Source organism: Carex rostrata, chromosome 9, assembly GCF_964058835.1.
Source record: "Carex rostrata chromosome 9, lpCarRost1.2, whole genome shotgun sequence".
Lineage (NCBI taxonomy): Eukaryota > Viridiplantae > Streptophyta > Magnoliopsida > Poales > Cyperaceae > Carex > Carex rostrata.
Genome location: NC_135926.1, coordinates 6862325 through 6879289, shown reverse-complemented (window position 1 = coordinate 6879289; position 16965 = coordinate 6862325). Strand labels below are relative to the sequence as shown.

The window sequence follows — 16965 nt, the reverse complement described above, 5'->3', positions numbered from 1 at the left end:
TTAGAAATTAAGTTCAATCAATTTAATTTTGGAACCTTGCCAATTTTGTTCTTAGTAAATTTTAGAAATGAGTTTGACAATTTTATTTTCCCTGTGAGTAAATGTTGCAATTTGAGATATTACTTAGTCTTAGAATTCAAGTATACCTAACTTAAATCTAAGATCATTGTTTAAAGAACTGATGAAAAACACTTACAAGGATATATAATAATTTAAAGAAAGTAATTGATAATAACTAATATATATACTTATCTTATCTCCCCCTTAATAATTTTGAATTTTAATAATTTGGGGAGATACTATCTAGAGCTTTACTCCAACCTAGATTTAGGAACCCAAACAGCATTCGACATGTTGTTTCTTTTCCTAAACCTACACTCCAATGAGGTGTGGCAAACCTTGCAACAATAAATACAAAAGATTAGTGTTGATTTTTCGAGATATTCATGGATGAGGTATGTTTATGGTTGGACCTTGCTTGAAATGATTTTGAAAGTGACATTTTAACTCTTGAGTTTGTTTCCAAGGTTCATTTTGACTCCAATTTACTATTTTAGGAGAAATATTTTTATTTTTGATAGGATTTAAATTTATTATGATGTTGAAAAATGTTTCTAGTTGCATCATTAGTTTGAACTCTATTTTGCGAGATATTTTATCTTTTAAATCATGAAACTATTAATTTGATTCTTTAGAATAATTTTTGTTTGATCCTTGTGAATTGTTGGGTATCCTATTATCCTTATAATTTTTGTTATTGTATTTATATCTAAATGCATAGTTATGTGATCTTTTATTACTATTATTTGAATTTTTTGTGTGTTTCTCTTTTGATCTAGAATTTAAGAAATTATTTGATTCCAAAAATGATTGTTCCCTTTTGTATCCAACACCTGACTTGTTATGAGGATAATGACGATTTTTAACTATTCTATCAATTTTTATCAAGACCTAGACTAATGACATTTTTAGGAGATTTTAAGACCAAATTTTCCATTTTTAAATTTTGTATTTCCACCTTTAATAATTCTATCTCACCTAGATGTCATTGGCAATTATTTTCACTATTCAACTTTTGCAATTCTCTAATTTTATATTCATAATTCTTAACTTTATCTTCTAACATTTTATTTGTAACAATTGCTGCCTTTAACTTTCTATTTACATTTAGTAGATTATTTGTCTTATGTCTAATGGACTCTAATTCAACTAAATTTGATTTACATGTATGTAACTCAACCTCTTTTGCTTTTATTTCAAGCTCTGGAATCTTAAACCTCAATTCTTGTATAATACAATCTCTCGTAAGTAAAGACATACCTGATTCACGGAGAAACTCTCTCAACCTAGTTTCATTATTGCTAATTTGACTCTCTCTAAATGAAATGTTTGACTTATTTGTGATTGTATGATCATTGGACAAATTAGGTTGAGTTTCATTGGTTTCAAATGAATTGCTAGTTGATTCACATTCAAATTCATATCCATCTACATTGAAATTTAAATGTACCTTATTTGAGGTGCTAAAATATGTGCTACTTGAGTCCTCCTTTTTGTTGTTCGACTTAGCTACCCTTCTAGGGTTTCCAATAGCGAATTTGTTAGTGATGTTGTGGCTGGAAATGATCTCTTTCATGTTGACATCGGAGGCTTCATCATGGTTAGCCATCAAGGCTAGGTTGACTACATGTGCATCATCCGTGTCCGGGTTGAACTCATCATCGCTCCATGTTGACATTTTCTTACCTTGGAGTCTATTGGTTCGTGATCTCAACCTCCTTGTTGGGGTTTATGGTGCTGTAACCAAAAACCCGTTTAGGCTTAAGTTGCGGAATGACCGTAGAACAAATATTTCTACGGCCAACTTAAGCTCAGGATTAAACGGGGTATGTCAGGAAACTTTCCAAGGCGGTCCACCTTCAGTATTCCTTTGGCATCAAAACCCAATTTAATCCTTTTTACAGACCTACTCCATGATTGATTTCTAAAACTTTAATCTACTTACCAATTAAATAGATTAATATAGCATATTTATACCTTGTTTCCAAATCACAGTTAGAAATGCAGACCGAGCGAGTAGAGCCTCACCAGGGAAGGAATCGACTCGGAGTATCACATGTGTGATACCTCTATCGGTTATCCACCAGGACTAACCGGAGAGCGGTTTATTTATTCTGCTAGAAATACCGTAAACCGCGGAATTCTGCAAAAACACTATTCACGGGAAAAAGACGAAAACCCGTAAACACGAATTTTCGGTTGCTCAGTTTCATCAATATGCAAAACTGACATACCGCGAAATTCGGTAAAACACTATTCATTGATCCCGTAAATATACTTCACAACAACTCGCAAGATTATACGTCAACTACGTATAACTTTCTTTTCTCAACCGAAACACTATTTGGGAGAGAAACCGAGAAAGAGAGAAAATACCGATCCGTTTCGACACGAAACGATATGAGTGAATTAGCGATTTTTCTCTCTACCCCTCCACCCCTATTTATAGGGTTTAGGGTCGGTTGCCAAAAGACCAAAATGCCCTCCAAGTTCGGCATATTTACAAGATATTCCATTGAATGGATAAGGATGACATGTCATGTGGATAAGATCGATGACGTGTCATCTGGATAGGATCGATGACATGTCATGCGGATAAGGACGAATCTGAAAAGACCCGAATGCCCTCGGCCCGAACACAAATAATGTTCGTATAATTATTTTGAACAATTATATATATTTTTCTTGCGGTTGTTTGTTTCGGTATCGATGACGTGTCATCTGGATAGGATCGATGACATGTCATGCAGATAAGGACGAATCTGAAAAGACCCGAATGCCCTCGGCCCGAATACAAATAATATTCGTATAATTATTCTGAACAATTATATATATTTTTCTTGCGATTGTTGTTTCGGTAATTTATACAATGTGTCCTGCACATTTATAAATTAACCGGTTAACTTTTATACAACGTGTCACACACGTTTATAAATTAACCAATGTTTTTGCTTGTTATTTTTATATAACATTTATAATTTAATTATAACACGTATAATTAATTATAACCATCTTACTATTGATCATAACCAATTTATAATCAATCACAATAAGATTCTTCGATTAACTCCTATATGGTGTGACCCAATAGGATCTGTGTTATGTTGGTAAACAGAGTTAAAACTGTTTTAACTTCTATAATCATGAGCGGCATCTGGCAACACATCATGACCATCCAATTACACAGATGATGATGTACAGTACAATATCACGATCCAGTAAACAATTTACTTGTGTCTGTTCTTCTGTCTCATAGCTATCAGATTAGTTTCAAGGTAGATGTGTGTCATCCTTGCTAACTGAATCTTTTCTTGATCTTGAGCAGATTATCAAATATAATTACTCTTGTAATTATACCGCTAGCAGATAATCTTACTCTATCAAGGGGCCCAGTGATGCTATAGCTCGTATAGAGATACAAGGGACAAATAGTATTCTTGGTAAACCATCACTACCTCAGCTAAGTCATGTATACCGAAGAGCTACCGTTATAACTGCATTTTACCGACAACGTTTGATAACAATCGCACATATACATTTCTTAGTAGGAAAGATGAATACCTCATACTGTAGAACTTGACACTGAATGAAAACATAAATGACACGAACACAATTCTATTTAATGTTTCATTCGGGGTCTGTCAAATATCATGTTCCTAGAACATGTATCTATGTGATTAAAATGACATCTCGTGTCAGGTGGTTTGTAAAACTTAACCATATTTTAATCCACATACTAACCTTATCACGGTAATTAGTGTTCTTGCTAATTACCTTGGTTAGTGACTTTTTAAGAGTATATATTATCTATATTATGGAGTTTCACAATTTCAGTCATGAACTCAAAATGATCCATAAATTCAATAATACTCAAGGCAACAAAATGATATTAATCATCCAATTCATGAACAAAGCTTTATGATAAATTATCGTATTATTGACTTCTAGATTATTACACTAACACTCCTATCTTGTCTTCCTCTTTCATCCTTGTCTCTAGGAAAAATCTTGTAGTATGTGTTGTATGGAGTGTCCTTCCTTGTGACAATTCATGCACATCATCTTCTTATTATTCTCTTGACACTTGTTGTATTTTTGTTCAAAGTCCAATATGCCTTGAAATACTTTGGACCCATCAACTGGTACCTACTGGTACTGACGCCACTCAATAAGCACAATTTCAAGACAACACACATCAAGGCACAAATCAAAGAGCATGACCAGCCCCATGTCAGATCAGACAAGGAAACCAGAGGGAATTCAGAATAGAGAAAGGGAACAAAATCAGCACAATCAAGTCAGAACACACAAAGCACCGACATGGTCAAACAAATGGCTAATCCAATCGGGAAAATCAACAACCCGTATTGGATACAAGCAATCGCAATAACAAATTAAGAAACAAGGGTTGCTTAGACAATTACCCGAGAGAGCTTGAACACACAAACAGAGCAACGGGACAATGGACGGTTCCAAGGTTCTTCGCCTCACCTCTCGACCTTCCCGAAATCACAAGAGTCACAACAAAGAGATACCACAAGACACCCGAATTTCACAATAACACAACATGTCCTTAACGGGTCGGGGTAATTTGAAGTCAATTAGAGGAAAATGGAAAAGAGAGAAAGAGGGATTAAAGCTCTCAACACATGAGATTTCAAATCAAAACTCCAAAAGAACAAAATAGAGAGGATGGCGGGTCATATGTACTCAAAGAGGAGTAAATGCGAGGCGTACAACTAAGCCCCGTCAGAGGGTAGGCGCTCACAAGGGCACGGAAGTCGCCACTGGCATGTGAGCAAGGGTCGTTGCCCATACAGGGCATTGACAAGGGAAAAGACCCCACAGACTTCCACAACCAAGCAAAGAAAAAGAGAGCGGGGAGTCCTCATCGTCTCTTTCTCCAGGGAGGAGGACAAAAATGGGGGTGGGTTAGGAGCCAGTGAGCAAAGAGAGGGATCCACGGGAGGGGATGAAGGGAGGTCTAGGGTTAGCGAAAACGGGAGAGAATGGAACCACGAGGCAAAGAGAGAGAGGGAGATAGGGTGGGGTGTTAATAAAAGGACCTTCTTTAAGATTCATGCTAGATAGTGATCGAGCGGTTGATAAAATTCCAGCATTTAATTTTGCTCTTAAAAATGTATATTCTTTATAACCTAATCAATTTAATTAAACTAATTTCATGGGATTTATTCCTTTAAAATTCCGTACGATAAATTCGAGTATTCGTGATTATTATTTTATAGACTCTTAATTTTATTTAGGGGAAAATTGATTATTTGCCACTCCAAAACCTTCAAATTGTAAAATTGTCATTCCGAAATTTGAAATTATAAAAATACCACTCCAAACTTCATTAATTTGTAATTTTGTCACTCAAAATAATTAATGACTAAAATACCTTTCATTCTCCTCCTCTTCTTCTCCTGCCATGGCAAAAGACCTGGAATGAGATGCTCTAGCTTCATTATTTGGTAAAAAATGCATGGCAACTGGTTGGATAAGATGTATCAAATGTGTATCTTAATTTCGTATATAATTAAGGACCAAATGTGTATCTTAATTTCTGTGGATAGATATTTTATCACTGGCACTGATTTGACCAAGCTCTTGTTGGTTTGTTATTTCTCAACTTGTCAGGTTCCTGTAGCTTGGTTTTGACAATTCGGGGTCACCACTCACCAGGCAGTCAATTTGACCACTGGGGCTAATCAGAGCTAATTGTGCATACCACTTTGGACTTAATTTTCAATTGGATTGCACGGCGCATCAAATTTTCAGGGAACGCACATCAAGATGGCAATATGATAAATTGTTATAAATATGTAAATTAAATTCAAGATGGCAATATGGCAATATGCTACCTTAACTAATGTACTAGCATGCTCCAAAACCTGTGCAGCCAATCGGCAAGAATCCTGCATACGAGCAATCCCCTCGGAGTCGTGCACTTGTAGTTCACTAGAAATCTCTGGCACATGTTTCATACTTACGTAAGGAGGCCGGGGGATGTTTTCTGGTACAATAAATAGCGGTGATACTTGGCCCTGCCTCAGTGACAACCTTTTACTTTTTTATTTCGCTGACCGCTTTCTCTCGACCAGTTGCGATGCATCTCTCGTTAAATAATGAAGCTAGAGCAGTTCGTTTCAGACCTTTCGTCATGGCAGAAGAAGAAGATGAGGCAGGAGAAGAAGAGAGAATATTTTAGTTATTAATTATTTGGAGTGACAAAATTATAAATTAATTAAGTTTAGAGTGACATTTTTACAATTTTAAATTTTGGAATGATATTTTTACAATTGAAAGGTTTTGGAGAGACAAATAATCAATTTTCACTTTATTTAATGTCTTAATCTAGTTTTATTTATAACTTTTAAATCATAGTTATATCGTAACGTTTCGTCTCCTTTATTTAAAAATTGATTTTTGTTTTGAAACGGACGGCTCGATTAGTTTTTAACAATTTCCTGAAATTAACTCGTTTTAGTCAATTAATTAGTACATCGTTAATTATTTTTAATTAACATTTTTTTAGGCATAATCAAATAAAATATTTGTTAATTATTACTTTAATTTTTTCGGATTATAACATAAATACTTTTATTAATCAATGAATTATGTGATTAAGCACTGAGCATATCAGAAAAGCAACTGGCATTTTTTTGCATGATGTTTCTGTGTAATCAATGAGTTTAGTGATCTCAAGAAATTGATCTTTTATTAATTAACAAAAGATACTGTTGATAATTTTTTTGCATGAGATGTGAGGATTAAAATCCATCGAATCATATCCAATGCAAGTAGGAAATTCTAATACATCACCAATTATACAGAAAATTAATATTTTCAGTGTCATTAATTTCTTACAATCTTAATATTTTAGTTTTTGTGAAGCACAAGCACAGTGTCACCAACTTCTTATCTTAATGTTTAGTTGAAAAATTGCACTCTCATTTCATTAAGAACTTCATTAACCGATTCCTTTACTTACCAGGAAGGTTCTGACAAAAAAATGCAATAATTAAAAAAGCATGTGAGGTTTTCAAGAATTAACCGATTCCTTTACTGCATCTGATTGATCAATATGAGCAACTTGAAATACAAAGAGAAATTTGCATTCAACATATATAAGTCGAAACAACCAATTTCATATAAATTATATTTTAATAGATTTTATATAACTTTTCATATAACCAACCAATTACCATAAGCTATTTCAAAGTAGAAAAAAAGTATTATAACTTAAAAATGTCTACTACTATGTTTCAAAAATACCATTGCAATACTAACAAGTTTTAAAAATGTCTACTACTATGTTTCAAAAACACCATTGCAGTACCAACAAGTTATAAACATACAAAATGCAAGTATGGCAATCATAATCATAGCAAAAAAAATAGTAGACACCACAACTATTAGACAATCAAACATTATCAACTCATGGCATCACACGGCTTCGACTTCTTACTCCTATGTGTTTGTGAATTCTTTCCTCGTGCCCTAATTTAAGAAAAAAAGACAAAAAGATTGTCAGTATTTAAAAAACTATAAGGGTCATAAAAAAAAAAACTGATGGTCAGAAAAGAAACGAGTAATTGTATCCTCTTTAATAACGTGACCTGTCAGAAAAGAAATGCTTAATTTTATTCTCTTTTCTCTTTTATTGGCATTTCAGTTTCTAAAGATATTGTCTTGACATTTTTGCTAGCTAATAACAATATATTCTAAAACATACATGATTTCTATCTTTTGCCTGGCACATGAACCACTGAATAAGCATGTGAGGTTTTCAAGAAAATACTTGTGATATAAGCCCTTAACCGAAAAGAAAATACACAACAATCAACATTTATACTTGTTCTGATTGAAGAAGAAATACTTGTGATATCAGTTAATAAATATACAATAATCAAGTTTAACAACACCAATTTATCCCAATTTATGCATTTTTCCTTTTCTAATTTCTTGAAAAGTTGGCTTTACGTTGGATTGATTGTGCCTTATTTGTGTAAATAGTAAAAAGTTTAGATGCCTTCATATAAAGACAAATTACTCGAATGTCAAAATATCACTGATAACATTGAAATCGCTGACAAACAAAATTTCAGTACTTACTCGATAGCAAGAGACTCATGCATGTTCTCCCATCTAGTTCTCAAGGAATTGTTAACAACCAAGTTCACATAATCGATACTGTGCGGAGTAACCAAAGAGGGGCAATTCAAATCTGATGTCATATCGGAGAGGCTCGGAACAAGTGGTGATTGGAGCGAGTGGTAGAGCGATTTGGCGATAGGTGAAAACCTTGGAGCGTTTGTTTGGCACTTGGTGAAAAATCTAGTGTCTGTTTTGGCGCTAGGAATTGGAGAAGTCAAAGAGAGAAGGGAGGGGTATAATAGTCATGTTTTATTAATAAATATTTTTATTAAATTTTAAGTGTTAAATTTTATTATTTTATTTGTTTTAGATAAATATGTGAGTTTCTAATCTTTTGAAGGGTAATTATGATATTATAAATTTTTGAGAGGAAAATACGTAATATTGAAGTTTTTCGAGGGGATACATGAAATACCCCCTATAAACAATATTGTTTTTTCTGATACAACTCTCGACCTTGGACAGAATGAAATTAAGAAAATAAACAAGTTTTACATCACAGAATCATGCCACAGAAAATTACTTTTAACAAATAGATGCCCATTGTAGACATCTCGTGTTACTGACTGATGAAGTAGAGGCACAAGGAGCAGTATTAATTAAGCAAGAAATCTAGGAGGATCTGATTAAATCGAGTTGGATCCTCTGATTGAGGCATATGTCCAGTTTTCTTCATAATCTCCAATTTAACTTTCTCTGAGTTCTCTCCTAAACTCCTGCATTTTGTCACTCAAGTAAATTCAATTATAAATAGCACTTTCCAATTTTTCAAAAATGGTGCTGTATACACCAAAACTTCTTTACTTTGTTCATCAAAGTATATATATATATTTTTTTTTCTGGAAACCATTAACCGATTAAATTAATTATCGAAAAAAATAATTTCTCAGAAGAGAAAGAGAACAAAATACTTGAGATATTTACCGAATTAAAATTTATATGGGGGACAGAATTGTCTATAAAGTTTTACTTAATATGCGAAGTTAGATATATAGTTTTGGTAGCACCTTGTATCTGAAAAAATATGTGGCAGTCATGTTGGATTTTCAAAATTTTTAAAATACCATACCAAAAAAAAAAAAAAAAACACAAATAACCATCTTTTGCTGAAAATTTAAAAAATGTTCTGGTCGCATCCCCATGTTGCGGACCTCTTCCTGGTAACCGTATCCTCTTGCTGAAAATTTAGTAATTTGGTTTATTTATTTTTTGGATTATGTTATTTTTAAAATTTTCGGATTGGATTTAGAGCAATTGATATGTGGTCATATATACTATTATTTTTTTCCCTTTCTATTGAAGACTTTCGATGCTATATTTTAATAATGGAAAACGCCTAATAAAAATATACCTGTAACCATTAGTACTGAGATGATCTGAATCATATTACCTGTGATTGGGTGAATAAAGAGTTTAGAGAACTCAGATTTCTGCTTTTCTTACCTCTTCACCTCAAATGCCTTGTCGACAGGGAAAATTTGGTCGTGCTCTCCCCATATAATAAGAACATCCTGCAAGCACAAAATTGGTTGGCATGAAAATGATCGCACATTGGAAATTAATTGCTTTGTCATTAGAATAAGTGATAAGTCCAACTTCTCTCAAGCCAAAAATTATTAGCATTTAATTCCTTCTCAATTATAATTTATGAGACCCTACAATTGAGACAAGGACTCGAGCAAACACTGTGTCACTGTACCTTTTCTGAATAAGAGGTTGGTTATACTTTTTTTAATTTGTTCATCTCTATCATATTCACGTCACTGCGCTGGCGTAGTACCACCAAGGCACCAACTAATTGAATTAGAATTATTGTTTGGACTTTTCTTTTGAAAAAGAATATATATTTAAGAATGAATAAAAATTTAACAATGACCATTTTACAAATGAATCTTAAGCTGCAGTAAAATTTATCAGGGTTCTAAATAACTAGCTATATTTATGAAATAACTTTTTTGGACTTCAAAAGTTATAACGCTATTAACTACTTTTCTTTTATAATGATTATAAATAGCTAGCTATGGACCACTATAGCTGTGTTATAGTTTTTCCGGATCTTAAAAACTGTAGCGCTATAATTGTCATTTAGAACCTTTAAAATTTATATAAAAAAAAATAAATCATTTTTTAGACTTTAAATTATATAACAAAAATGTTACGATTAATCCTACGAAATATTCTACATAGAAATACAAACAGATGCTCTTTCTTAAATTAGAAAAAAGAGTTTGAGAAAACATGAGGCATTCGATCGTAATAAATAAGGAGAGAGAATAATATCGGATGGATGATGATGTTCATGAGCCTCCGATCATTTTATGAAATAGAAAATTGCTAGTTGGAGAGAATAGGATTTATAACTTATAATCTTAATATGGGATTTTAATATCTTAGTTTAACATACTATTGTTTTTAATGAAAAGAAACACTTCCTTAGCTTGATCAATTGTAAGTTCGTCATTAGTTGTTTGGTACAAATAAAAAATATTTATATATATTGATTGAATGGTTTTAAATGTAAGGGGCGCAGGGGCGGACCCACGTTGTGCTAAGGGGGCAGCTTCCCTCGATTTTGAGTTTTAGTAGTGATCTATCAGTTTCGATTGACTTTGTCCTCCCTAATAATTTTGTTGCTCCCTTTGGATATTTAATTTGTAATTCGGGTTAAATTTATGATTAAAATCAAAATAAATTTCTTAAATTATAATTGATACTTAGAATTATAAGTTAGAGCATCATAAATAACAAGTCATAGTACTGGAAAATATAAGTCAAAATATTTTTTTTTTATCGAGTACTTAATTAATTAATGAATTTAAACTCAATTAACTATTTAAATCCAATTTTATATTGTTTTGCCTCCCTGATAAAAATTCTAGATCCGTCCTGAGAAAAATGTCATCATCGAATTATTTCTTTGATTTGTCTGGTGCTAACATTATCATTTTTTGAAAGGCCTGGTACTAACATTATCACTAGTAGTAGTAGTAGGTAGGTGGTGCCAAATTTGTCGGATACTATACTACTTGTACCAGTAAAAATGATATATCCAAGGTAGCATTAATTTAGCATATTACACATAACGCACTGAATTACCTGTGAGATTGGTGTGAGGTCAAAGCCTTCCTTGCCAACTGTTGATCCTTTGATTAGCTCCATCCTTTCCTCTATTTTCTCTTTGTATAAATTCTGCAAAAACAATCCAAAAATTACAATTCACATTTCACCAGTTTTTTAACACCCAATTCAATTATAAAACAAGCAAACAAAAGGCTAAATAAAATAAAAGAAAAATCAACACAAATGGAATAAGTCATGTAATGCAGACAAAATACAGAACAGAGCATTAATTTTTTTTTTGAAAACCTGATAGTTGCTATCAGGGTGAACAGAGCATTAATTGACAATACCATTAACACACTGTGTACATGTTTGGTGCTATCTCCTTAGAGTCTTAGACTTCCTTTAGCCTTAATCCTTTCTAATCCAACCGAACAGATATTCTTTAATCCAGATTAAAGCATCTCCTTAGAAGAAATTCTTAAGTCGAGTCTGACCCTTCCTTAACAAATTGACCTCTAAAGAAGCTCCTTAGATTATAAAATTGAATCAACTTTTTTAATCCTACATATCTTGTCAAACAACTACTCTTTAGCAAAGATTAATTTTATAATCCTTCACCCTTAAGGAGAGTTGCGGAACATATATAACCTTGGAATAAGTCAAACCTACACTCAGTTTTCTAAAAATTCCAAAAATGTTCCTACCATTATCAGCGGTAGAAGACCTAGACTGCCGTTGGCAATGCCAACTTCATAATTTTGATTAATGCTCACATCATTGAATAAAAAAAATACGTTGGATTGATAGACACGAAATAATTTCAAATTAATTGAGGGTTCAGTGTTGTAAGTTTTTGATACACATGAAATATCATTATTTTTACATATTTTTTAAAATTTGAAATTTAAGTGGCACATCCGAGCTCCTATTTTTATTGCATGACAAATGCGTTCATGTAAAATACTATAATATTTTGAATTGTTTTCAACAAGATTAAAATAGCATAAAATGAACAAATATAGCTACTAGGATATATTAATTTTTTGTATTTACTTTTTTTTTTGCCTCTTGATCTAATACAAAATTAATTTTAAAAAATTATAAAACGTTTACGTAATTGCGTCTCCTGTGACAAAAGAATCCAAATTTAATAGTTCAGTTTCAGAGTTTAAATTCAAAAATTTGAAGTATAAAAATAAAATTGTGGCATTTGATGACATAAAAAAAAAAGTTAGACACTATCAGGCTATTGTTTAAAGTTAATGATATAGTTTTTCATAGTGAACATCTACAAATATTTTTTTATCATAAAACGAACTAAGACTTTAATTTAGAAATTGGCTGCTGACTTGCATTAAAAAAATTGAAAAGGAGGGAGATCGGTTGGCATTTGGCAAACTCAACAGCAAGTAAACAAAGAAAATAGGGAGAGAGGTTGGCAAGTGGCAACTCAACAGCACGTCTTTATTACAACAGAAAAGAAAAAAGTCGACTGTTGGACCTTCCAGAATTACGCAATAAAAAGATTAAGAAAAACAAAATCTGGCGTGTTATATTCGTTACCTTCAAACAAGGTGCTAAGAAATTAATTAAACGGGGCCAGACGACTTAATCAATTCGCTTTTATTCTCTCTTATTTTTCTCTGTCTTTCCGTCAAATGACTTTTTAATTTTTATCCTTAATGTTATTTTCTTCTTCACTTTCTTTAACCTATTCGTCCAAAATAAGAGAATTTTTCTAATAAATGAACTCGCTTCGTTTTCCTTATTAATATCTCTCAGAAACAGAGCGTACATCTTGAAATTTCCTCTGTTAGAAACATTTAATGAGATAAAAACTTGCAGATCAAAATTTAAAATAGACTGGTTTTGACGCAACTATCCAGATCTGAGTAGTAAAACAACGATATGTCGTTTTCTGATTTTTATTTTTTTCTGTAGAAACGACCCGCGGCGAAATTTTGCATCATAGGGGAAAAGGTCTAATCGGACTAGAGTATTAACAATACCCTTAACGGGTATACCCTACCCTACCCGCCCGTGTATGGGTCGGGTACTCGGGTACTCGGGTACGCGGGTAAGGGCAAAAACCGGACTGGACCCGGTTTTTTTGATCAATACCCGACCATACCCTACCCGACTATACCCGTACCCGACTAAACCCGTACCCGTATACCCGACCACTGTTCATGCCATTTCAAAATTCAAAATTTGTATTTTTTTCCCCCAAAAAAAATAAAAAAAACCAGAAAAAAAACAGCAAAAAAAATAAAAAATAAAAAAATACCCGTACCCGTACCCGCCCTACCCGTCAAGGGTACACGGGTACGGGTATAGGACGGGTAGGGTATGGTTTTTCAAAAATATACCTGACCATACCCTTACCCGAATACCCTTGTACCCGTCCTACCCGTACCCGAGACGTACCCGTCCCGGGTATACCCGGGGTACCCGTACCCGCCCGACCATTAATACCCTAAATCGGACACACATATGAGATATGACATATCACATGCACAACGCAACACACAAAAGCAGGAAAAGAAAATAGTGTTATATTATATCTCGGGAGCATGGAATTCGTATTCTCTGCATTAACTCGAAAGAAAATTTTTTGAGTTAATGAATTCTAACTATCCAATCTGTTTTAAAATTTGTGCAGATTAGATCTACACTGATATTAAACAGTCCCTATATCATAAGCAGAGATCAGATTGAATTCGTTTAAAATCAGACGGTCAATATTCATTAACTCAAAAGATTTATTTTTGAGTTAATGCAGAGGATACGCATTTGGGAGCATGGCTAATTTGCTGCCGGTAGCACTTCAACCGAAGTGCTTACGGGGCCATAATTTAGTATTTGATGTTAAAACAACAAATCCAAACCGTTGATGTTCAATCTATATTAAAATCTGCTTGGAGACCAAATTTTACATTTTTTGAAATTTTTTTACTATTTATTAAGCTAGATTGAAAACCGTTGTTTTCAATGCTAGAACCGTTTAATAAAACAGCGGTTTTCAAACCAGCTTAATAAATAATAAAAAAAGTTCCAAAAAAATGTAAAATTTGGTCTCTAAGCAGATTTTAATATAGATTGAACATCTAACGGTTTGGATTTATCATTTGAATATCAAATACTAAGATATGGCCCCGTAAGCACTTCGTCAAAGTGCTCTAGCAGCAAATTAGCCATGCTCTATATCTCGGTCCTACTATTGTATTTCAACTTTATATTTTCTTAACTTTACATGCAAGTTCCTTTTTCAAAAAAAAAAAAAACTTTACATGTAAGTACAGCTTTCTATTTATCAGGATAAAATGTTTTTATTGGTTAAAAAAGAAAGATATATCGATTATATTATTATATTAAAAAGTAATATTAATAATGATTCAGTGGTGTTGATGATAAAATAATAATAAAAAATATGATTAATAAAAATAATAGTAAAAATAACAGTAATAAAGTAAAAAAAGATATCATTGATAATCATAATAATAATAACAACAACAAAAACAATATAATGACAATGAAAGCAACAATAAAATAATAATAATATTAATACGAATTGTGGGTCCAATTGAAAATATAATTTAAAAAATAACTTATTCTACTTAAGATAACATAATGTTATAATAAAACGTGGCGTAGGGACAAACGAAAGTGAAAAATGAAAGGCCGTCCATGACTCCATGAGCATTATCCTACTTGAATCCGCACATCTACTTTCGAAAGTGAAAAATGAAATGAGCCAGTATCCCCTAGAGTAACCCAATCTTTGGGTTTTGGATTGTGACCGTCCGATTCGAATCATTCGCTCGAGATTGCTTCGTGATTCAAACTCATCTCTCGAAATACTTGCGCTTCACTTTGAATAGATTATTACAGATTCAAATCGGACAATTCAGATTTAAAACTCAATCGTTGAGTTACTTCACTAGATCTGAACTCGACACGTTTTGCGTCCTAAGCACGAATTTGTATCTTTTGCATTAACTCAAAAAATAATCTTTTAAGTTAATATATCTGGACTGTCCAATTAGCTTTAAGATTCATGCGAATTAAATCCTCACTAATATTAAAGACCTCTATGTTTTAGGTAGGAACCAGATGAGCTTCATTTACAATCGAACGGTCGATATCTATGAACTTAAAAATGCTCTATTGAGTTAATGCAGACGATGCGGACTCCCTAAGCACACATCACACATGCAATATAACATGGACCAGGTACCCAAAAAAAGACAAAATAAGATCCAAATTTACCCGAATCATGTCACGGAAAACGAAGTCCGGTACAAACCGGGGTGGCTGGTACATGGCAAGGCTGAGAGCCGTCCTGGTTTTCTCTACTTCCTTCGGCAACAACAACTCGGCGACACTCCCGACATTGCCGCGGGTGCACAACGCCTTGTCGTCTGCCTCTCCCTTCAGCAGGTCGGAGCTGGCTATCACCACCTTGTCCACCCGGCTCAGCCCCAGCGCTCTCGCTAGATGATACGCCACGAACCCGCCATAGCTCGTGCCGACCACTGACACCGGCCCGTTGTTGAGACCCACATGCTCTAGGAGACGGGCTATCGCTTCGGCCTATACAGGGAGAAAGAACAACACTCATTTAGTATTTGTTTTAATTATATATTATTCGGGTAGGATGGAGCGAATTTGATCACTATTATTCTATGAATAGTACGTCAACTAATGAATTCTTTGTTTGTCGAACTAGGTCTTTAAAATATATTCAATTTAATAACAATTTAACACGGATTCTTAATTCTCTTCAAAAAAAAAAAAGCAAGTCAACGTGTTGAGCATGTACCATGCGGAGAGCAGCACGGAATTCCAATTTCACATTACACCAAAACCAAAAGCAAAAACTATATAATTAATTAACAAGAACACGAAATGATTAGATTATTCAACTGGCTTACCTGGAAGGCCTCGGAACGGAGGGAGGAGGTCGAGGTGGAACCACCGAAGAAAATCAAGTCGGGCACGATGAGACTGAAGTGGCGGGAGAGAGGGCCCACCTGGTAGCGCCACTGCCATGTTGCACGGGGCCCGAAGCCGTGAATTAATACAAGAGGCGGGAGAGAAGGAGGTTGCTTGGGTGGTTGCGAGAGCCAGCAAGCAACGGTTGTGTTATCGTCGACTGAGATAGTGTACTGTTGGAGCCTGGCCGAGCGGAAGGTTCGTTCCACAAAGAAGTCAACCACCGGGACTAAGCTGAGGCCGAACCCCATAGTAATAATTTCTTCTCTTGTTTTTCTTTGGCTTGTTTGTTTGTGTGCTTGCAGTTTACAGGAATTTATAGGAATATAGGATTATATCCCTATTTCTTTTTTTCTGATGCTGATGGGTTACCGGTTTGTTGGTGGTGGGTATGGCCCGTTAACCGATCTCCACCCTTTAAGCGTTGAATTCTAGTTTATAAGCAAAAGGCAGAACCTGTTTTGATTGAAGTTTCTAGTATACAGACTTTTATAACCAAATATGAACGATCAAGTCACTCGAAGAACTCAAACGGCCCGATCAACCCGTTATAACGATTGTGGCACGAATAATGAATCGTTAATAACGAACGGTTCAGGGTAAACTTTTCCACCTTTGATCTATCGACCCAATATCCTTCATATTTGATGTGACTCTCACTATCAAATTAACATCTCGGAACTATAC

General features: G+C 33.9%; 1 protein-coding gene across 1 annotated transcript; it reads right to left on the bottom strand.

The window, feature by feature from the left end:
- Window positions 1-8639: 8639 nt before the first annotated feature.
- On the bottom strand, window positions 8640-16644 carry LOC144559986 (uncharacterized). The gene is made up of 5 exons (XM_078309153.1): window positions 16218-16644; window positions 15553-15876; window positions 11317-11409; window positions 9664-9731; window positions 8640-8936 (listed from the first exon to the last, which is right to left on the bottom strand). Exons 1-5 carry the CDS (start codon window positions 16527-16529, stop codon window positions 8816-8818), a joined length of 918 nt encoding a protein of 305 aa, XP_078165279.1. The 5' UTR covers window positions 16530-16644; the 3' UTR covers window positions 8640-8815.
- Window positions 16645-16965: the final 321 nt, after the last annotated feature.